General features: G+C 44.6%; 1 protein-coding gene across 1 annotated transcript in view; it reads right to left on the reverse strand.

Moving 5' to 3' along the window:
* DOCK5 (dedicator of cytokinesis 5) overlaps positions 1-25,042 on the reverse strand; it is a 224,045-nt gene that overhangs the window by 147,880 nt on the left and 51,123 nt on the right. The window contains exon 2 of the mRNA XM_079927762.1: positions 14,655-14,738. Coding sequence (XP_079783888.1) covers positions 14,655-14,738 — 84 coding nt within the window. The remainder of the gene's footprint in view (positions 1-14,654; positions 14,739-25,042) is intronic.

Below are 25,042 nucleotides of genomic sequence, written 5' to 3' on the forward strand. Positions count from 1 at the left end.
ATTAATGAGAGAGAGAACTCCTAGAGCTAGTGGCCATGGATGGAATAGACTGATGGAAGGTCCGCTAAAATCTGCTCCTCTGGAGTGAGATCTGACTGCAAGGTCTGAGACACCCTTCACCTCTCTCCCGGGAATCCTATGCCCAGGGCCCGAGCACCTGCCCAGGAGGCCAGAAAAGAAGAGGCAGTGCTCCTTATAAGGAAGATTCCTTGAAATCAAAAGGCCTGGGTCTCCATCCTGGTTCTGCGCTCACTAGCTCTGCGGGACTCCATTTCTTCAACTATTAATTTCAAGTAATTAAGGCTCTGATCTCTCAAACATCCTTCCACCAAAACATTCCTTTTTCCTCCCCCATTTCCTCACCTCATAAAATCTAACTCCATAGCCAACAGGCAGAGGTTTGCTCTGGTTGCCTACTATAGATGGTGATAGTAAGACGTCTCCTTTCAACCAGCACACACCTCCTCAGACAAACGGAGACACCTGGTCCAGACAGTGGACCGGCGGGAGGAGTGGATCAAAGTCACAGCCGACCGAACGGAGGGGTGACATACCCAAACGTCCCCCACAAAACTGGGAAATCTCTCTGTGACCTCACAGACGCCCCTGAAGCTAAGTGAGAGGGAAGAAAGAATTTCCTCCAGTCTAATCAACCTACGGACTCTGGTTTGCCCATTCCCTTTCAATTTTCTAGACATGGCTTTTTCTTTCTTTCTTTCTTTTCTAAAGCAAAGTAATCCTGGCAGCCGTTCGTCCTTCTGGCTCTTGTCTCTAATTCCCCTCTTCTGTGGTCCGTTTCTCTAACTTACACAACCACTTCAAGCAAGCCAAAATGAATGGATGCAACATGTAGCTTTCTCAGTAGTAGCAATGAATTTGCTGTACCTTATTCTTCTATTGGTTTTGTTATCATCACACCAATATTTGCAAGATGGATGAGAAAGGGGTACAGGTTTGTGGCTGAGGAATCATTTCATCAAGCAAGATACATTGAAGGGGACTTCCCTGGTGGCGCGGTGGTCAAGAGTCCGCCTGCCAATGCAGGGGACACGGATTCGAGCCCCGGGCTGGGAAGATCCCACATGCCGCGGAGCAACTAAGCCCGTGTGCCACAACTACTGAGCCTGCGCTCTAGAGCCCGTGTGCCACAACTACTGAACCCATGTGCCACAACTACTGAACCCCGCACGCCTAGAGCCCATGCTCCGCAACAAGAGAAGCCCGCTTGTAGCAACGAAGACCCAAAGTAGCCAAAAAATAAATAACTACATAGATAGATTTTTAAAAAAAATACATTGAAGGAGCCTCGCTTTTATAAGGAACTATCCTTGGCTCTGGTGGGGGGGCCTCACTCAAGGAGTTTGGGCCTCTAATAAACCCCAACTCCTGATCTGGAAGACTTTCTAATCTAATTGCTAGTAAAACAGAGACACACAGGTGAGGGGGGAGATATAAACTTGCCTGTCTAGTTAACCAGGATTTCTGGAATTTCAGCGCAGACTGCTTTTTCCATGAAACCACCTAAGCTGCCTGAGAAGGACACTGAGATTAGAGGCGAGAGATGAAGGAGGGAGGGAGGCTCCAGTAAGATAGGAAACTCATCCCCAGGCAGAGGAGCTGGAAATACGTGAGCCTTCGCTCAGAGGACGAATCAGCTGAAGTGAGGAAAGCCCTCCAGTGTGACCCCGCCCTGAACCTAAGACCCCTTCCACCTGGTCCCCTAGAAAACTGCTCCAAGTTCCTCTGTGGAATGCCTCTTAAAAGTGAAAGTGCGAGACTACAGCATCAGACTCCAAACGTGAACCGCAGGGCCCCACTTTGTGGACCCGGACAGCCAGGGGTGAGGAGATACCGCCAAGGGTGCGATAAGACAAGCAGTGACAGAAGCAGAGGTGGAACCCAAGAGTGGTGACAGCATGAAGAGTCCTGGTGGCAAAACATTAGAAGCAAGAGGAAGAATATGAACCACGTGGGACCTTCCCAGAGCGTCAGAGCCAAAGACCACTGGGTCCGATCCACGTGTCCTATTTACTAACTCAGGTGGGAGGGCACAGTTGCGGACCCGAGCTATACAACCACAGACACGCAGGGAGGGAGAGACTGCCACGGGCTGGGGGTGTCAGAGACATTTCCAGAGACCTCTCTGCTTATCTCATCCCAGACCCACCTGGCCAGACCTAAGAGGCTTGGACAGACTGTCTGTAACGGTTGCCCACTGCCTCTGTCATGCTACCCTGGAGCGTGTGGATTGCAGGAGGGGGACCAATCTCTGGCGTGGGGGCGGGGAGACTCTGCTCTGCTCCCCAAACACAGACATGGCTACCTGCTCAGAGGAAGCCAGCTGTTGAAAACTGGCCGGGGAGGAGGTGTGTGTGGAGGGCAAATGAGGCACCCAGCACGGGGGTGAAGCGGGTCCCAGCACGTAGTGAGCTCGGAGGGCAGGGAGGAGACCGCTGGCCAGAGTGACTAGTTTGCATGGAAGAGCCATGGAGTGAAGTAAGTCCAGAAAGGGCTCACCCTGATACATCTGGGGTGACGGGAGACTCGTCTGATAGCCATTCAAAACGCAAAAGAACCTAACCCAGTGTGGAAAACTGTCCGTTATGTCCAAAATAGAAGTGTTATTTCCTCAAAGGCCTTGGGATGTGGAAAGCACACTCTCCTTGGATTCCATGGGACCCTGGGTGGGAATCACAGCTCTGCCATTTCATAGTTGTGTGAATGTCTTCAAGTTTCCTAACCTTGATATTCACATTTATTAAACAAGCATCAGTAACTCTGATCTCCCAGGATTGTAGGCACTGAGATGCAGTACATGAAAGCCCTTCACTCAATGCCTGGCACGTAGAGGAATGGAAAACGCCAAAGTTGGAATGGTGAGGACCCCAGGACATAATCCAGGGACCAGCTCCTACTCTTAGGGCCGTCATCTGCTTCCTATGCTGATGACAGTAGGAGACGCTACATGGAGTTCTCATTCATTTGTTTTCTGAGGCGTGTATCTGTGCTGCCTGGAAGGAGCAGAACCTCTCTAAATTATTATTAAATTACCGATGACAAACATAGCAGAAGGTGGAATCGTGCTGGGGGTAGCTTCTCCCCAGAGCCCTCGGGGCTGATAAGAAGACATACTTTTATTTTCCAACAGAATAAGTTCCCTGCCCCAAGAAAAGGGTAGAAAACATGACTTGAAGGGAACGAGAACAAGAAAAAGTAGAAGAAACAACTTGGGCGATAGAAAAACCATGTGACAGTGGCTACAACAACCAAGAAACACAGCGCCAAACACCCCAGGGCCTGAGCAGAGACTGGATACAGCCTAAGGAGAACTCAAAGGTCACCAGAATAGGTGACTCTAAGGCCTGGTTAAACACTCAGTGGGCAATGAATCTGCCAGTAACACATATTAAACAAGAAAAAGTCCCCCTGACCCATATCCTTCGTTTCCAATCATAACAACAGATTCTTATTCCTGCATCGTGAAAACTAAACAAGGATTCAAGGTTAGGAATTTAGTGTACATTGTTCCTGTCATTTAAAAGACAGGCTACATTGCTAGGTACAGCTATTTAAAATCTATTTCATGGGTTTCCCTGGTGGCGCAGTGGTTGAGAGTCCGACTGCCGATGCAGGGGATACGGGTTCGTGCCCCGGTCCGGGAAGATCCCACATGCCGCGGAGCGGCTGGGCCCGTGAGCCATGGCCGCTGAGCCTGCACGTCCGGAGCCTGTGCTCCGCAACGGGAGAGGCCGCAACAGTGAGAGGCCTGCGTATCGCAAAAAAAAAAAAAATCTATTTCATTTGTCAAAGTGAAATGCACACACATTTAATACTCCTGTTCAAAAGACAATCATTGAGGATGCCTATACAGAATATAAGGGTTGGACGAATAATCTTTTTTTTTTTTTTTTTTTCGGTACACGGACCTCTCACTGTTGTGGTGTCTCCCGTTGCGCAGCACAGGCTCCGAACGCGCAGGCTCAGCGGCCATGGCTCACGGGCCCACCCACTCCACGGCATGCGGGATCCTCCCGGACCGGGGAACGAACCCGTGTCCCCTGCATCGGCAGGCGGACTCTCGACCACTGAGCCACCAGGGAAGCCCTAGACGAATAATCTTTAACGAGAATCTTTCCTGTCTTGCCTTGTCCTTCCCTAGGTGTAGCCTGAATTACACATGGAGGTGAGGCCAGGAAAGGCACTGATGTTCTCGAGCTTTTGTAAGACTCCTTTGTAGCACGTAAGTTTTACAGGTAGAGTGTTTTCTGCTCCTACAACACTTTCTACTGAATGATTTGCCTCCGTGGGTTGAATAAAATGGGGGCGCTCTAGCAGAGGGTGAATATTTATGACGCCTAGGCCTCCTTATATGCTTTGAAAGGTCATAAATTACTGACATTACCATGAGCAGAGCAGAGGCATCTATTTATCCTTCTCTCTCCAGATACAGGCAAGAGGAGAAATATCTAATTCCAATCTGCCCTCAATCAATTTTGAACTTTGCTCTAGGCCTTTTTCTTTCCAAGAACCCTTCAGAGTCTTACCCAGTCCCAGGATGGTTTGATGGGCTATATGTTGCAATAGGGATGAGACACCCAAGGCGCTTTTGATAAAAGTTACATGCCAGTGTGTGTGCCTATGGCTGATTTGCTTTGCTGTGCAACAGAAACTAACACAGTATTGGGAAGCAATTATACTCCAATAAAGATCTATTTAAAAAAAAAAAGTTACATACCAAGTAATGGGAATGCCCAGCATTCAGAGGTGAGAAGACAGCCTGAGTGGGCACGTACGTGCCTGGGACGCAAGGAGCCTGCTCATCACTTTGCCGCCTCTGGACCCCTTGATCCCACCGAGATCCCTTGGAGACCAAAACCAGAGGCTTCCTCACGAGAACCTTCCTCTACAGCATCCCCAGTACATCTCTGCTTTCAGGCTGAACTTGCCTCCTTCGGCACGTGGGCCGCGGCCCAAATGGGCCAACGCCAAGTACCAGTTCACGACGAAGGAACCGAATGAAGGCTCCACTCAGAAGACGGTTCCGAACCTGATCCTAGAAGATTCTACACTTGCCTACACGCAAATAACACAAACTTTCAAGATGGAATTTTAGAACAACATTCGAATGTATCTCAAAAGGAAAAACAGGACAAGGCATTCTCTTTTGGATAAGATTAAACCTGAGGTGGGGGGAGGGATAAATTGGGAGATTGGGACTGACATATACACACTACTATATAAAAAATAGATAACTAATAAGGACTTACTATATAGCACAGGGAACTCTACTCAATACTCTGTAATGACCTACATGGGAAAAAGAATCTGAAAAAGAGTGGATATATGTATATGTATAACAGATTCACTTTGCTGTATATCTGAAACTAACACAACATTGTAAATTGACTATACTCTAATAAAAATTTTAAAAGATTAAACCTGAGATGAGACTTTTCACCAGCTCTACTTTTTAATTAGTTTTTTTTTTTGTAAACACCCTCCTACTGCCACACACATCTATGGAAAAACACATCTCGGGAACATGTGTCCCCAGGAGTAGTAGCTGACCAGCTGTCCTTAAGGTAAAGGTCAAACAGATGTGGGAAGTGACCGGCACACTCACCAAAATGCCACAAGGCCTACCTTGCGTTCAAGGCTCGAGCCAAAATGTTTGCACGCAATGCTTGTCGTAAAATCCAAGCTGTTGGGCTCACTGCCATTTACGTTTGAGAAAGGCAGTTGTTTTTCTAACTAGAACACGGTGAGGTTATGGATTCTGAATTACAATAAAGTTTCAATTATCTTGACTAATGGGGTAACAAAAGTAAATGAAAGTTACAAATACATCCAATGCCTTATTTCAGCTTAAACCCAGTAAACTTTTACACATGCTGTTAAGAACTGATTTTTTTAAATCAATTTTGATTTTGTCTCTCACTAGTCTTACGGTCATTGGGCATGGCGGACCAAAGAGAGAAGGAAGTGAATAGAAAACAGGAACAATAAAGGGAGGACAAGACTGCCAGGCGGACTCACTGTTGCACAGGATAATAGGAGATGACAACTTCTCAAATCAGAGAATCAGTTTTGAAAAGGTGTGATAGGACCTTACTGTATCATATGATGCAATGGAGGGTTTGAAAAGGTGTGATAGGACCTTACTGTATCATATGATCCAACGGAGGGTTCTTTTTCTGTTTTAATTTTATTGAAGTATAGTTGATTTACAATGTTGTGTTAATTTCTGCTGTAAAGTTATACACAAATTCTTTTTTCATATTCTTTTCCATGATGGTTTATCACAGGATACTGAATATAGTCCCCTGTGCTCTACAGTAGGACCTTGTTGTTTATCCATTCTATATATAATAGTCTGCATCTGCTAACCCCAAACTCCCAATCCTTCCTCCCCCCACTCCCCTTCCCCTTGGCAACCACAAGTCTGTTCTCTGTATTTGTGAGTCTCTTTTTGTTTTGTAGATATGTTCATTTGTGTCGTATTTTAGATTCCACGTATAAGTGATATCTTATGGTATCTGTCTTTGACTTTCTGATTTACTTCACTTTGTACGATAACATCTAGGTCCATCCATATTGCTGCAAGTGGCATTATTTCATTCTTTTTTATGGCTCAGTAGTATTCCATACTATATATGTACCACGTCTTCTTTATCCATTCATCTGTCAATGGACATTTAGGTTGCTTCCGTGCCTTGGCTACTGTAAATAGTGCTGCTATGAACATAAGGGTGTGTGTATCTCTCTGAATTATAGTTTTGTCTGGATATATGCCCAGGAGTGGAATTGCTGGATCATATGGTAATTCTATTTTTAGTTTTTTGAGGAACCTCCATACTGTTTTCCATAGTGGCTGCCCCAATTTACATTCCCACTAACAGTGTAGGAGGGTTCCCTTTTCCAATGGAGGGTTCTTAATACCACATCTCAGAAAGATGCCTATTAAACCTCTTCTTGGAAAAAACTCCTCAAATACACTCTCTTCTATTTTACGCCTCTGTTAGAAAGTTTTGTCAGCTACAGAGCTAAAATTTAGTGCCACGTAACTTTACCTACCCATCATAATACTGCCCTCTGGGCTTACTCGAAAAAGCTTGCTTTATTAAAGATGAGACTCAAAACGTGTATAGCCCAAGTCATAATCCATGTCTATATCTTTTCATATCATAAGGTAGTGGATTTCTTGATTAAGGTGCATTTCAAAACTGGCCTCGTTCCACACAGAAGAAATATATATGTTGGGGACCTCCTGTATACAGTCAAATGCTCCTTTTTATTTCAACTTTTCAGGATCGCCTGTTTCCGCTGGTTCCAATACAATCATTTGTGCTCTCCTCTGGGTCTTTAACAAATTACACTGAAATAATATAAACCTTTATGCCGTACCTGCCTCTTCAGAGCTTGGAACGCCTTTGAGACATTATCTCATTTTGTTATTTCCAACAGGAGCCAACTGTGTTATGTTTACCCCCAGAAATCACTGTTAACACCAGCCACCCTCTCTCTTAAGCTTGTGACTGGTTTACGGAGCTGAAAATGAGTTAAATAATGTATATGAATCAAAGGTAGGAAACCAGTACCCATTGGTGGAACAACAAACCCCGAGCCTGAAATCACCTGTGACTGGAATTTGGATAATTACAGGAGAGGAGAGCTTCACGGCAGCAGGGATGCTGAAACCTTACTTTTCAAGTCACTTTCATTTAATCGCTTTCAATTCAAAGAGTGATCTGATTTTAGACGAAATGACCATGACACAAAGAGAGTTCAAATGTCTTGCCCACGGACAGTGACCCTAGATAAGATAGGGACAAAGCCATGCGAACTAAAGTGGTCCTTCTCCTTTCACTCTCCATCACCTTCATCTGCCTCTGGTCTATATAACACCATCCTTTTCTCCCCATAGCACTTATAAGTATCTGAATGTTTTTGTTCACATATTTTGTTCACTTGTTTTGTCTATCTCTTGAATGAAAACCCTGTGAGAGGGGAAACCTTGCCATTTTGTCACTCAGGTGACCTCAATGCCTAGAACATCTCTTGTGGTCAATAAATGTAGTTGGCACAGAAGAGCATAATACTTGCTCAGCGAGTCCTGTTGAATGAATAAATGACCACAACTGGAATCTCCCCCAGGTATCAGTGCTTTTTCAGTCATGCCCATGGATCTGGGGTGGGAAAGAACACTCAGACGGAGAACAGCTGTCTCACTGCCAACTCTTTTCTGGTTAAAGAAGCAAAGACATGGCAGTGACTACAGGCAGGCCGGTGCCAAAGCAGAAGAAAGGCAAGGACACTTGTTTTACTCCTTGAGGATTTCTGTTCCCTGAAAAAGTTTCTGAAGGCAAACAATTATTGGTGGTCTATTAAAAAGGAGCAATATACAGCTTGTCAGTCAATTCTACTCCCTTCCCTTATTTTTAGTAACGAATGACGTTCAGGGGCAAGGTTACAGAGAGGAACGGTGATAAGGGATGAGGAATGATTACTCTCTCATGTGGACTGTGGTCTCCTGTTCTGGAGCCAAATCTCAAGCAATCAGTCTGGCAGTTCCCCAAAAGGTTAAACACAGAGTTACTATATGATCCAGCAATTCCACTCCTAAGGAGACACCCAAGAGAAATGAAAACATATATCCACACAAAAACTTGTCGTTCATGGCAGCAGCATTATTCATAATAACTAAAAATTGTAGACAATCCAAATGTCCATCAACTGATGAACAGATGAATACAATGTGAACTATGCCTACAATGAATATTTTTTAGCAATAGAAAGATATGAGGTACTGACACATGCTACCACATGGATGGGCCCCCAAAAGATCATTTTAAGTAGAAGACAGTCACAAAGGACCACACATTACATGATTCCACTTACGTGAAATGTCTAGAATAGGCAGACCTACAGAGACAGAAATTAGGTTGGTGGCTGCCTGGAGCTGGGGGGTAAAAACCACTTACGGGTAGAGGGTTTCTTTGGGGGATAATGAAAATGTTCTGAAAGTAGATAGTGATATGGTTGCCCTACTTTGTGAACAGAGTACTTTGTAAATAATTATTGAATTGTATACTTTAAATGGGTCAACTGGATGGTATTTGAGATCTCAATAAAGCCGTTATTGGAAAAAGCAGCTCACGTGGTAACCAAGTCCATCGTGTGGTCTGCACAGGGCAGGGCAATGCTGGCATCTCATAGAAGGAGAAAAGCAGCCCTGCCCTGTACTATCGGGAGTTCTGTGGAGGTGGCCCCGTCCCCCTTACCCTCCACACAACCTTGCTTTGCTCCCACAGGCTTGCCCTGGTCTCCCGTTTATCTTCACTCATACAACAGGCTTGCTGAGCACCTACTGTATACTGGGAGCCACGCTAGGCACGGGCCCTGCCGATGAAGGAGGGGCAGGCCTTCAAGAAGCTACCACTTTTGGAATCATTCATTCAACCACAGGGCGGAAAACAGCAAAAGGAGAGTCCTAAGTGGTATTCTGTTGTGGGCAGAAAAGAATTTTTCAAGTCCGGGTCCCAGAAAGGTGAACTCATGTCCACACCAGAAGAGCCCACCCAGGTCTGGTATGCAAATATCTCAAAGGCAGGGTGTCTGGCGGGGTGGGACCCCTGGAGTCAGCACTGACGGGAAGCTGAAAGACACAACCCCCGCATCTCACGCCAGGGCCATGAAATGGTGCCCGTGCCACCCTTCAATTCCATCTGGCAGTACTGTGGGTGTTTCCACTTTGTTTATTTTTCTAAAGGAAAGAGGAGATGGGGGAGGAGGGCTTGAACACAAGTTATTACTCAGCATTTCCATCATGTTTAATGTCTGCAAAGCCCTCCTGCCCTCACTGTGTCCTGAACTGCCTTGAATAATCAAGAAACTTGAGAACCCAGCCAAGAACTCAAAGTACTTAGCAGATAGAAGTACCTATCACTGCGTCTGGCAATGCAAGCACCATTAAAAAAATTAATCCCATAAGATAAACACTAGTTTAAACCTTAAGCCAGTATAATCATCTCTGTAAAGCTGACCTGCCACTTGGCAGTTAATGAAGTGAATAAGCTCATACTCTAAATCTCCCCATTCACACCCTAACACATGTCCACTTTTACAGAACGGGCGCTGACATCCTTTTTTAAATTTTATTACTCATTTATTCGTTCATTCATTCATTTATTTACTTTCAGCCACGCCTTGCAGCGTGTGGGATCTTAGTTCCTGACCTGGGATCAAACCCGTGCCCCCTGCCTTGGAAGCACGGAATCCTAACCACTGGACCACCAGGGAAGTCCCTGACGTCCTTCTTTGAAATGAAAGAATTCTATGGCTGGCCCCCAAGCATTTTATGGTAACAATTAACAAGAAAATTGGCTTCTTGCTGTCAGGACCTACAGCACCTGGATCATCATAGTCTAGATGCAGCAGTGATCAAGTAACAGTGTTTTGTATGAACTGGGCCAGCACTTCTGGCAAGTGTACCGCTGTGTAAGTTGTAATATATTAGGTGCACCGTGGCTTTTGGACTCAAGCTCCGGAAGGTATTTGAAACAGACGTGTTTGTGTGTTTACATTTATATTCAACCAAGCTCGGTGACCACATTAGCTTGGTCCATAGGAGTGCTACTTTTAGGAATGCTCATTGGTCGACTGGGAGATTGTTCAGTAAAGTAAAAATAATAAGCACACTTAAAATTACCATTAATATGAATCATGTGAGGACAAAGTATTTCAATCAACTATTTCAAGAAACATTGGGGTCACATAAAAATGGAAAAAAAACTTTGAAAATGTATTTAAAAGGTATCATCGGGCTTCCCTGGTGGCGCAGTGGTTGAGAGTCCGCCTGCCGATGCAGGGGACACGGGTTCGTGTCCCGGTCCGGGAAGATGTCGTGGAGCGGCTGGGCCCGTGACCCATGGCCGCTGAGCTTGTGCGTCCAGAGCCTGTGCTCCGCACCGGGAGAGGCCACAACGGTGAGAGGCCCGTGTACCGCAAAAAAAAAAAAAAAAAAGGTATCATCTACTTGACTTCAGATCAACTCTGTGCTCTTCCCTCCCACACTCTGCAGGTCAATTAGAAAAGCCTGACAATACAACACACACACACACACACACACACACACACACACAGGAGCTAACATGGTATAGTAAAGAATTACCACATCTAGATGTGAAAAAGAACAAACTCAGAAAGATGAGGCCAGCATTGGGGGCTGCTTTCCTCTTGGGGCATCTGCTGAATTAAGAAAAGATTCCTGAGCGGCTAAGCAGCATTTCTGACGGCCTTGTGGGGTCAGGAAAGCCCGGGCACTGCCAGTGAATTGGCTGCAATTTCAGACAAAAAAGACTAAGGAAAAAAGCCTTACTGCAGATGAAGATAATGATAAAAAGTTTTACAAATGGGAATTAAAAGTTGGAATTGTTTAATATAACAATTCTAAAATTGTATGCACCTAAAAACAGTTCTGAGAATACAGAAAGCAAAAAAGTGACATCACTGTAAACTGACGCAAACTGCAATCATGGGGGAAGGTTTAGCGCAGTTCTCTCAGCAACAGAAAAAGCAGAAAGAAGGTTAGCATATGGCAAATTTGAAAAAAAAAAAATGACAAAATCACAATCTAATTGTCATCTATAGAACTTTGCACCCAGTAATCGTAAAATATACATGCTTTTCAAGCCCATGGAAACTGAACATGTGCCTTTTACCGGTATAATGGAAAATGTGTGTCCATAAAGACTAGGTAGAGTAAATTAATTTGGCCCAAGACAAAGCTGTATGACCTAGTAAGGCTTGAAGAGACTATGGTTTCAATATGTAAAGGAGTTCAAGAAGATAAGTAGGACTTCCCCGGTGTGCAGTGGTTAAGAATCCGCCTGCCCATGCAGGGGACACGGGTTCGAGCCCTGGTCCAGGAAGATCCCACATGCCACGGAGCAACTAAGTCCGTGCGCCACAACTACTGAGCCTGAGCTCTAGAGCCCGCGAGCCACAACTACTGAAGCCCACGCACCTACAGGCCGTGCTCCGCAACAAAAGAAGCCACCACAATGAGAAGCCCACACACCGCAACAGTAGCCCCTGCTCGCTGCAGCTAGAGAAAGCCTGTGCACAGCAACGAAGACCCAATGAGCCAAAAATAAATAAATAAATAAAATAAATTTATATTAAAAAAAAAAGAAGATAAAGTAATTATCCCTAGTGTCTTGGTGATGCCATGGAATCAATGTTTGGCTGGACCTAAGATGGTGAGAATAAAAATGGAAGAGAGGGGCTTCCCTGGTGGTGCAGTGGTTAAGAATCCGTCTGCCAATGCAGTGGACACGCGTTCGAGCCCTGGTTCGGGAAGATCCCACATGCCGCGGAGCAACTAAGCCCGTGCGCCACAACTACTGAGCCTGTGCTCTAGAGCCCGCGAGCCACAACTACTGAGCCCGTGAGCCACAACTACTGAAGCCCACACACCTAGAGCCTGTGCTCCACAACAAGTGAAGCCACTGCAATGAGAAGCCTGTGCACTGCAACAAAGAGTAGCCCCCACTTGCCACAACTAGAGAAAGCCTGCACACAGCAACGAAGACCCAACGCAGCCAAAAATACAATAAATAAATAAATTTATTTTTTAAAAAAAATAGAAGAGAAAGAATAGAGTGGGAAGCATCCACACAGCCCTCCCTCCCTTCCCCTGCCCCTGGACGCTGCACGAAGACACTCTGAAGTGTGTGAAGGGGAGAAGGATAATGCAAACCACCAGCCCTCTGCCTAAAACTAAAGGGAGGAAGAGTAAAAACTGAGCCTTCTGTGCAATGCGGCAGACGGCTTAGCTTTCCTATGGCCAAGCCCTACTTCCTTTCCTTCGGACCTCCCATCTCCTCTTCCCCATCCTGCGTCTGTCTGCCTTGCCCTTGGAAGCCGCACTAGGTTCTAGATGACCACCCTTGCCATGCCATCATCAGAACCATTTACATGGGGGGGGCCAGACCCTGCAAACCCAGAGTTCTTGTCCTAACAAGCCTTACCCTATGAGAAAAATCTGCCTAGCTTCCCACCTCATGCCTGCCCCAATCTTCAGAGAGAATCAATGGACCCTCGATGTTCTTTGCTTTGATCCTCAATGTTAGGGGCCTCGAGACATGTTTGTTGTACTCTGGGCATTTGGATTAGAAATGTGGATACGTGGATGAGTCCCGTTAGGATTTACAGAGCTTGAGTTGGAGCGAGAAGCCTGGGGGGTGGGGGTGGGGGTGCAGACATGACCTGTGCTCTTCAGATGACCCGGGAGCCCTGGGCAACTGCCCAACAACCCACTTACAGATTAACTGGGACCCCCTCCCCAGCCCGACCTAGTTGCAGGAAATATACTCGTAGGCTTTCCAGACCTAGAGTCGTCCGGACCTAATTCTCTGAAGGAATCTCAGCAACACCAGTAAGTCTCTCCCTCATTTCTCCCCGAGGCTGGGAACATTTAGTGCTGAGAAGAAAGGCCACTTCAGCAGCTGGGCTTCCTTCGAGCTCCCGCCAGACCAGAGGCACGCATGTCTCCTCTGGAGCCAGGGCTGCGTCAGGCCCTTCTGCATCCGGTCACATTTTTTTTTGAATTTTTATCGGTTTATTTAGTTATTTTATCTGAGAGAATTTTACAAAGAAATAAATGTTTTTGCCTTTTAGAATGTGAGTTGAATTATATGCTTTTCCTATTTATTTTCAGTACTTATGAACAGATAGCATCTTTCATGTATTAAGGTCTTGCTTCAGGAGAAGCCGCTGGAAAGCAGCAGTGCTTCATCTCATGTGGCTCGGTCACTAGTTGTATGACGTGAGGCACCTTATTTACTCTGAACATCAGTTTTCTCAACTACGTTGAAAAAGTGAGCATGGGGCTTCCCCGGTGGCGCAGTGGTTGAGAGTCCGCCTGCCGATGCAGGGGACACGGGTTCATGCCCCGGTCCGAGAAGATCCCACATGCCGCGGAGCGGCTGGGCCCGTGAGCCATGGCCGCTGAGCCTGCGCGTCCGGAGCCTGTGCTCCGCAACGGGAGCGGCCACAACAGTGAGAGGCCCGCGTACCGCAAACAAAAACAAAAACAAAAACACAAAAGTGAGCATGGGTTAACTTGTGTAATTTTTAAGAGTTCTATATTTTTGAAAGTCAATAATAACATATTTTTTCTTAATTAGAAAAAAACCCTTGCCCTGCCACCCTTAGAGGATTTGCCGTAAGAATTAAATAGGAAGGCATACGTATAACAGCACTGAAACCTCACAGAATGCAGAGTCACAGATTTTGGTTTTGGTTGTTTTAGCTACACAGCGCAGCATGCAGGATCTTAGTTCCCCAACCAGGGATCGAACCCATGCCCCCTGCAGTGGAAGCGCGGAGTCTTAACCACTGGAGCACCAGGGAATTCCCCAGAGTCACATATTTTGATGCTGGCCTCTGGGCATGTCTGCGCTCATGCACTCAGCTGGCTGTTTTGAAAACACCCACAGTCCAAAACTGTATACCCTAAGCACTTCCTGGGTTTTTACTAGCATCACTTCAGATGTAAAGCACGTCGATATTTGCTCTAAGTGCCTTATGAATAAGTAACTTCTACTGTTTGGGCCTTGCTCCGTGTCTGGCAGAAGGCCATCCGGACTTACCCTCATACATCTCCAGGATGTGAACCGTGTCTCCAACCTGCAAGGACAGCTCCACATCTTGAGAGGCATTGTAGTTATAGATCGCTGGAAAGGAGAAATAAAAGAGGGACATGATGGCATCAGTGGCAGTTCAAATACAAGTCACCAAACACATTAAAAATAATAATAATAATACGAGTCACCAAAGAGCACATTCAGTGGTTAGTGAACCACTCCTCTAACAAATAACCCTCTCTTTAATCATTTCAGGTGAATCCCCCACTGGAAAGCAGAGGGCATCCTCCTGGACTCCCATTACTGGTATGTTACAGTCATACTTCCATCCAACAAATATTGGTTGGTTGCCTACCATGTACCACATACTGTGCTAGAGACTGGAGACAGAGTGTTGAAACACACAGATGTGGTCCCTGTACCAGGGATTTTTAATAGTTTAGTACGGGAAGAGATATAGTAAATATATTATTACAGAAACAACTCCTTAATTAAAATGGTGATAAGAGTTATCAGCCTATAACACCACTGAGCTTATGATCTCTAGGGCATAGGGCGAGCCGTCTCCCGGCTTCCCTGACACAGTAACAGGCAGCCAACGGACCACGTGTGAGTCCCACCTACCCCCCCAGTAATAGACTAACACTGGGTGGCTGCCTCACCCCAGCTCTAGGTACCCTGGGGAAATGGGGTGTCCCCAAGGTGACCTCCATCACCACAGTCCTTAGGACTGGCAATGACTGGACCACAATCATACAAAACAGTAGACGAACTCTTGTAACTCCAAACGAAGAAGGCAATCCCATTTTAAGACAGGTAAGAGCTCTGAAGAGACATTTTACGGAGAATCATATATGATGACTAATAAGCACCAGAAAAGACGTCCAACAACCATTAGTCATCAGGGAAATGCAAACTAAAACCGCAACGAGATACAACTTCTCACCCACCAGAATGGCTATTAATTTTTAAAAGGCAGACTTGGCAGGAATGTGGAGAAACTGGAACCCTCATGCATCGCTAGTAGGAACATAAAATGACACAACCTCTTCGGAAAACGGTTTGGTAGTTTCTTAAAAAGTTAAACATAAATGTACGTGCAGCCCAGCAATTCCGCGCCCAGTTATCTACAAAGAGAAATGGAAACGTGCTGACACAGAAACTTCATGTGAACATCCATAGCTGTTGTGGTAGGCAGGATAATAGCCCCCCAAAGATATTCACGTCCGATTTCGGCATCTGTGAATGTTTCCTCAGGTGGCAAAAAGTGTGAGTTAGTTAAGGATATGGAGAGGAGGTTAAGCTGGAAATTCAGGGTGTGGTCCAAACACAATCACACGTATCCAGATGACAGAGAGACAGAGGGAGTTTTGAGAGTCTCACAGAAGAGAAGGCAACATGAGGACGGAGGCAGAGGTGGAAGTAACATGACCTCAGGTCAAGGACTGGCACCACCACTAGCAGCTAGAAAAGACAAAGGACGGAATCTCCCCTAGAGCCTCTAGAAGGAGCACAGCCGGTCAACACCTTGATTTTAGACCTCTGGCCTTCAGAGCTACGAGAGAATAAAATCCTCTTGTTTAAGCCACCAAGTTTGTGGTAAGTTGCTAGGACGGCCGCCAGAAACCAATATAGCAGCATTATTCACAACAGCTAAAAACTGGAAACAATTCATCCACTGAAGAATGAGTGGAGAAGTAAAATAGGGTGTGTCCACACAATGGAATATCAGTCAGCAATAAAAAGCAATGAAATACGAACACACGCCACAACACGGATGCTTCAAAGACATTATGCGAAATGAAAGTCCCGTGCACACATACGTTAGGCTTCCATTTCCTTGTAACGTCCAGAAGAGGCAAGTCTATCAGCGACATAGGGCAGCTGATTGTTTCGTGGGTTGGGGGTGGGAATAGCGACAGAGCACAACAGGCACCAGGAAGCTTTACAGAGAGATGGAAACATCCTAAAACTGGACTGGATTGTAGTGATGGTCATATAACACTGCACATTTACTAAAAATCAATGCACTATATGCTTACAGTGGGTGGGTTTTATGGTATATAAATTAGACTTCGATGAAGCTTTTTGTGTGTGTGTGTGTGTGTTACACGGGCCTCTCACTGTTGTGGCCTCCCCCGTTGCGGAGCACAGGCTCCGGATGCGCAGGCTCAGCGGCCATGGCTCACGGGCGCAGCCGCTCTGCGGCATGTGGGATCCTCCTGGACCGGGGCACGAACCCGTGTCCCCTGCATCGGCAGGCGGACTCTCAACCACTGCGCCACCAGGGAAGTCCTTTTTTTTTTTTTTAAGGTAGATTTATTTCTTGCCCTCTCTCATGATGAGTGAGCTGCATCCTTTCAGGGAAAAAGAACCACCTTAGAGATTCGGTTCTAACCACTGACCTGACCATCCAAGGAACCCACGACGTTCCCCCTCTCTGCAGCTCTTATGAGCACATGAGGCTGGTCACTCAATCCATCAAACCATCTGCCAGATGCCACAAGGGTCATTAAGAAGGGAAGAAAGGCATCCAATCCAATCATGGTACCTACTGCTCTTTCCTGAGCCTGCGATGCCCCGAGATCAGCAGGCTGACTGCAGGCTCATCACAGTCAATCTAGCCCAGAACAGAAGGAGCAGACCTCTAGCCCCATGTTCTTCAAGTGGCCTCTCTTTTTGAAGAGAATCACCCAAATATGTGTTCTTCTGTAGTCTTGGCACAGAAGTCTGGACAGATGATACTGGAACTGGCTGACTACTGAGCTTGGGGACTATAATATGAATTCAGAATAAGATCAGGCATTCAGAAGGAGTTAGTTAGTTCCTGGTTCCTAGACTTCTTCGTGGGCCATGAGGCCACAGCTACTGATCCACTGAGGTTCACTTCTTTCGTCTAACTGCTACTTGATTCAAATGTTTTGCCCACTAGGTATACTGTTGGGTCTCCATACAAAATGTAGATCTCACATCCCTGAATCCCTCGAGCCCCCCATTCACTGCCTCCCCCCAAACGGGTTCCTCCCACTGGCCCCGCCAGCAGATGGAATCAGGAAGTAGAGAGCTTGCTGTGTCACAGCGTGTTGTGTAATCACCGAGCTTCACCTCTTCCTCGCCCTTAGTCACCAGGAAAGTAAGCAGAACTCTCAAAGGCAGCACCTGGCACTGTAGCTCCAAGCTACAAACACCTACCAAGGACTGCTGTAAACACACACACACACACACACACACACACACACACACACACACCACAGACTATTGTTTCCTTAAATCCTAGATTCCAGAGCCTGACAATCAAAGTGCTTCCGAAATTATCCTGGCCTTCATTCTCCACCTTTGCCTCCATCATCTGTCAAATTCCACCCTCTGCTCCAGTCAGGACTCATAACCTCCCCTAAATTCTGTGCTCAGCTCACGGTTTACCTCTGCCTGGAACAACAGCTCATCTGTTTCTTCCTCACACTGTAAAGCTCACATTCACGATGCAGTTCGACAAACGATTCCTGACTCCCTATCACCCTGCAAGGATCTCTTTTTTTCCGCCGATGTCCCGCAATTTTTCCTTTAACACGGTCTGGGCTTTAAATCACAGATAATCTTGTGTTATCATCTGCCACCGATCAGAAGGTAAACCCTTCATGAATGGGGACCCGGTTACACATTACTTTGTGCCTTTCACATTCCAAGGCACTGGATGCGGCCCAAAGAAGGTGCTCAGGGCACAAGAGTGGCCTTTATAAAACCCACCGATCGATTCAGTTATTCACCACTTCTTCCACAAACTGCAAGGTAATTCTGCTTCCCTCAGAAGCAGCAGCTGTGGTTCCCCACCACTCATGAAAGGGATTATCCAATCACCTCTCTGGCCTCTCTTTTGCTAATTACACGAGAGAATCTGCCTTTCCAACCCAAGCCTTCAAAGAGCTTCACATGGGAAACACACTCTTCAGCAATGCCTTTCGCTGGAGTGACAAGTCACCAGTTAGAGGGCATTTGTACTCCCTGTTGCATGCGTTTGGGCAGAAGTACTAACAAGATTTCCAGTCACTTACAATGTCATCTATTTACGCCAACGATGCACTTTAGAACCACGCCTTCTCCATCTCCCTCCTTAATCCACTTCATTTCCGTTGTAGTTTATGATTTCACTTCCATATGGAATATAGTAACTGTATGGAGTGGGTGCCAATTACCATATTATTTAATGAGGAAACTGAGACTCAGAAGGGGTGAGCACCTTGCCCCGAGGAGCCCAGCTTTACCAGCAGCAGAGCTGTTACTGACGCCGTCCTGTGAAGACCCACTCATCCCATTTTACCAGGCTGGTCCACGATGCCAAAGGGATGCCCTGGAAGAGCCCGGCAGCAAAGAAAAGAACCTGATAGCGTCTCAGTATGTTGTCTGCCTTAGAATTCTCTCATTAAACGAGACCCCAACTTCCCCAAACACTCTTTATCACACTGGGTTGGCCAAAAAGTTCGTTCTGTTAGTGAATACATCGTTCAATGAAGTTCTTGGTGAAAATGAAAAACGTCTTTTATTTTTACTTAAAACCAAACAAACTTTCTGGCCACCCCAATACAGGTTGGTGATCACGTTGTCTGCTCTCGTCTTGCGCTATTTCAAAAACAGGCTTACAATTCGCATGCTCAGTGGATCATGTTTTCTCCCTAGAATGTGAATAACTGTTACAGAGGAAGACAGAGAAAGGAGAAGTAAAGGAAATCCTTTGGGTTAAACAAAGCAGACTCAGTTCTATCAGTTACACATGCATGACCTTGGATGAGTTTGTCTGGGCCTCAGTTTCCCATCTGTAAACAAGGCATGGACCAGATGGCTCTAAGGGACCCTACGGCTCCAACAGCCTCTGATTCACGAGGTTATGAAAAGAGGCAAGAGAAACAAGCTGTGTCGTTTCGAATCAGCAGGCACCACCGCAATGTCTTGTTTTGTCTGAGGAAATTAAACAAGAGAAGGGAGTCAGTCGCTGTGTACGAACCGCCCTGCTGGCTGCTACGTGCAAGGTTGGGAAAGACAAGCTGCTGGAATTCTGCCCCGAGCAGCTTACTGTTTATATGGCAAAAGTACAATTTTGCAGAGCCAACTAGATAAGACAGTATGTCTACAAATGTAAAGTAGTTTGCATTTTACCAATCTTTGATTTGGCCTGGCCTTTTCTTTTAAACCAGACTTTCATGAGAGAGGAAAAAAGAGAAGAAATGTGAGGTCTTAGCATCATGCAACAAGAAACCAACAGAATAAGAAGTGTCTCTGATAGGCCCCAATACGAGGATTGATTTTGACAATGAAAAGTCGATGGGCTGCTAGTAGTTCATCCTTCTGATAAATCAGGCTTTTTCATGAATCCTCAAATGACAACCCCCTGAAGAATTAACTAAAACGTGACGTTTTCTATTAGGCGTTTGGTAGCGTCTATGGAAGAAAGATACAGCAAACACAGAACGAGGTCCTGACTTGAGTTGTCTGCTATTCAGAATGTTATCAGGAGGATCACACTTCCTCTTTCTCATGATCATCTTGATCTGCCTACTTTCAGCCATTAGAACTATTAAGACTACAAAGGCACATGTGTCTTTATCTTCACCCTGGGGTCAATGCAGCAATGTCTTAGAAGGCCAAGTGGACTTTTTCTTTTGCTCTTTAATTCCAGTCTACTACAAGGATGAGACGACAATCAGATTCAACAGGAAGTATGACCCCAGGAGTTTAAAAAAAAAAGTGGTTTTATGCTGACCATTCCAATTAGGCTCCAGACTGGTCATCCAAGTCAGGGGCTGTCAGATGAGAACAACAGCTTCTACTTGTCACCAACAGTACTCCACAGGAGCAGCTCTTACAGGATTCTTAACTTCGTTTTCTAGACCTTTAGGAGAATTTAATGACCAGTTAGGAGATTTAATGACCGGTTCATTGGTTATTCTTTAGAAATCTCTATTTTAAGGATTATATCTATTTGTGGCTAGAACAGATAAATGTATCTTTAATGAGAGATATTTCACAGATATAAACTCAACTATGGTTTATTTATTTCCTCACTGGTACCAAAGGATTACCTCCAAGCCATCTCATTTAAATTAGTATGAAATTAAATTTACGTGAAACATGTAAAGCTAAAACAAGGCCACTCAAAATTGCAGAATAGAAAGTCTTTGTTCTGCAAACACCAGGAGTTTCCCCACAGTTTGTCTACGTAAGAAATGGAGGTACCAGTATATTCTTCCAAAGAGGAGAATGTAGCAGAGCCTCTAGGAAGATGACAAGCCCTGGTAGACACAGGGTAAATGGCAGTCACCTTCCCTTTCCCCCTTTCTTGCCCTGTCTGGCTTCCCACTTCGGGCATGGAGGCAGGCACGTCCTCAAAGATGGACACAACTGCCCTCCCCAACAGGACAGTGGAAGTCATTCAATGAAAACTGGGGATCAGGAAGGTCTGTACAGGTAACGGAACAAGCTAGCCTCAACAGTCCTAAGAAGGTAAAGTTGGACAACGAAGGGCAGATGTCCTTAAGGACAGCAAATGCATTTAATTGCAGGCAGCTAAGTACAAAGCGCCCCTTAGAAACAGCACGAGAATCGGGGAATAGTTCAGTATTTTAATCATTTTCTTGCTGCCCCTTCCAAGCATTTCTGCAGTGATTCAAGTGAGGAGTCAGGGTGTTACTCAGAATACCAAGGATGCCTCAATCCTGGACTCACTATAGCACTCTCAATCTGGATATAACACTGGAAGTGCACATTCTAATGTTACCATGGTTATACTTCTACTAAGCTTCTATGCTTTTCAACTGAGCTCTTTCTTGTTAAGGAAAAGTAAAAGAGAAAAAAATCAGAGGGCAAGTATGGCAGGCTTTTAATGAGGAAGTAAAAAAATTAACTTACTAACAAGTCCAGACCACCTTCCCCTAATCAAATAAGGTATTATTATCAGGTTCTTCTCGGTATGCATTCTTATTAAATAAAAATGAGACAGATCTAAGATAAAAATGGTCAGATCTAAGACTGGGCTGAGTTTGCGGCATCTACCTTATGGACAGAAATCATAATTGAGGAATAGAGAATCTAAAAATAAAAGCCAGGACTTCCCTGGTGGTCCAGTGATTAAGCATCCACGCTCCCACTGCAGGAGGCTCAGGTTCGATCCCTGGTCGGGGAACTAAGATCCCACATGTGGTGGCGAGGCCAAAAAAAAAAAGAAAAGGAAAGATAAAAGCCACCAATTATTGCAGACTCTAGAACAAGCACTTTGAAATGACAGTCAAAAGTGTTAGTGATGATTTTCTCCATATGTACATGAAATTTGAGACAAAGCACAGATAAACTGAGAAAATGAATGATCCCCTACCAGGCTGGAAAACCCATTAATTTAATATCACCAATCTGAAAATGCAAATACAAAGGCAGCAGCTTTTACGTCTGTCTCCACAGGGCCTGTCCCAGAACAAGCTCAGTTGGTCGCCCTTAGCCTCCGGGGCACATTCAGGAGGGTCTTAGAACAGCTTCTCCCGTATTATGTACACCAGAGTCACGTCCTACTGAAAGCACCATGAGAAAACAGAATGTGTACATGTGGCTGGGAGCGAAGGGCGAATCAGAAAAGCAGAGAACTGAGGAGAAGGCCAGACACTGAAGAGATCTGGGAAACCTCCCTGTTTCATAAATGAAGAAATGGAAGCCCGGTGTGTACCAGACCAAGGTGACACCAAATTACAGTCAGGCTACTGAAGGTACTTTCTGCAGCTTGGCCAAAAACCTACCATTGCGGACTCTCAGGAAAGGCATTGAATATTTTGGGCTTCAGTTTCTAAAGTGACATTTGCAACCTGGTATTTTGCCTACCTCAGGGTTACTGTAAGAATAAAATAAAAAGAAACATAAAAACGAGTAAGTATTGGTAATGTCTCTGGAAGGTTCTTCACCATAACAGAAAAGAGAAGTATGAAATCAAAAAGATACATAACTCTGGGCTAATCGATTTGCATTGGAAATTCAGTATGAATTTGGAATATTTTTCTCTCTATTCAACTTAAAAATACGTATTCATTTAGACTTGTGGCCAAAGTGGACCACAGGGATCAGGGATCAGATGAACTATCATCTTGAACATCTAAAAAATGGACAAAAATATGACAGTGGTTTTCAGACACTGACCAGCATACAACACAGGAGGGTGATGCCTGAGAGAAGGGAAGCAGATGAGGGAAATCTTCAGTTGCATCTCCAGGCAAAAGTGCAGGGAGGAGAAGCTGAAACACAGCCCAGGAATCACCCTAAGGTGAGGGAAGAGAGTTGAGAATTCAGGGAAGTCAAGGTGACTATAACATACAGTGCAGAGAATCAGAGAGGTGAGGGCTGCCTAAGTTTCCCTACTAGCTTAAGCTGATTACTGATCAGCCCATGCGTGTGAAGAAAATTCCCGAGGGCGAGGAAAAGAACCACTGGGAAAGAAAAGGAGGAGCTATTCCCAAACCTCACACAGAGCTGGGAACAGTTCACATTCTCCACAACCAGAGCCAAGAAACCTTACGGTATGTGGCCACTGGCTTGGGTACTCAGAAGAGTATTGCCTTGGTAATGCAACCAAACTGGCCCCAGACTACAGGCTGTGCTGATCCCACCTAATAAAGATCAAATGCAAACCTGGAGAGAATGAAAGTTTCCTCATAATTCAACTCCATCCCAGAACAAGGCTCAAACTCCCAACATGATAAAATTTATAATGTCTGACATTCAGTTCATGATTATAAGACATGCAAGGAAGAAGGAAAATAATCACCTATAGTTAGGAGAAAAAGCAATCAATAGAAAAAGACCCAGAAATGACGCAGATCAGGCAACAGAAAAAGTCCCAGTTAACTGAAAAGTATTCAAATCATACAAAGCATGTTCTTTGACTACAACGGAATTAAATTAAAAATCAATAACAGAAAGACATTTAGAAAATCCCAAGATATTTGGAAACTGAACACCACACCTCTAAACAGCTCCAGGACCATTAAAAAAAATCAATGTAATCCACCACATTGAGATAAAAAGAGTGAAAAAATATGATCATCTCTATAGATGCAGAAAAGGCATTTGATAAAATCTGATACTCACTGATGATAAAAAGTGTCAGCAAATTATGAATATCTTTAATTTGATAAAAAGCATACACGATGCACCTATAGCAAACATACTGAACTGTCAAATATTAAATATGCTTCCCTAATACTGGGAACATGGCAAGGATATCTGCTCTGTATTCTACATTTTAATGTGGTTGTAACTAGTGCTATGATGCAAGAAAAAGAAATTAAAAGCTTACTAATTGGAAAGAATGTCATAAAGCTGTGTTTATTAGCAAATGATTTGGTCATCTATACAGAAAATTTTAAGGCATTTACAAAAGTTATTAGAACTAATGAGTGAGGTTAAGGAGGTTTTAGGCCCCAATTTTGGTCAATATACAAAAGAAAAAAAAGTCCACTGTATTTCTCTATACTATAACAAGCAAGCTGAAATTGCTGGATTATGATGTAAAGTGCATTTCTTCCTATAGATTTCAGGTCAAACAATTTGAAAACCAGTGCCCCAGAGAAACTCTCGCACAAGTGTACCAAGAAATATATATAAGAATGTTCATAGTAGCAGTGTTTGTAGTAGCAAAAACTGGAACCAACCCAATGTCCATTGAAAGGAAAATGGGGAAATAGTTATGTTATATTCAAATATAGAATACCGCAGGGAAAATGAATACATTCTTTGCACACACACCACTAACAAAATGTTGGGCAAATTTTTTAAAACTACAGGAGCGATATACACAGATACCTTTAGATAAAATTTAAAATCTTGGAAAACTAAATGAATTAGGTTTTTAAAATATGCATATATATGTGGTAAAACTATAGGAAAAAATTATGAAAATAAAATACACTCATTTCAGAATACTTTTACTTCCAGGGTGGGGCTGTGGCACATGTCCGACTATTAGGGAGAAGCATGAGTGTGGGTCTAATATACAGTGAACTTTTTTTTGCAATTCATTAGATGGGGATACATGGGGGGGTTTTGTTAGTTTGTTTTTATATAAGTGTTGCAAATATTCTTTTATGAGTTCAACATTTCATATATCAGTGGTTCACAAATTGTTAAAACACAAGATTGCTGGGCCTCATCTTTAGTTTCTGAGTCAGAAGGTTAGGAATGGGGCCCCAGAATTTGCATTTGAACACGTTCCCAGGTAGGAATGACACTGCTGGTTCAGTTCAACATTTCAAGAACCTCTGCATTACATATTTGAGCCTCACACAAACCAGCGAAGAAGAAAGAGTGAACATGGGCCTCATTTTACAGATTTAAAAAAGTAATCTCTGAGCGATTAAGGGGTCGAC

The sequence above is a fragment of the Stenella coeruleoalba genome (genome assembly GCF_951394435.1).
Source record: "Stenella coeruleoalba genome assembly, chromosome: 7".
NCBI lineage: Eukaryota > Metazoa > Chordata > Mammalia > Artiodactyla > Delphinidae > Stenella > Stenella coeruleoalba.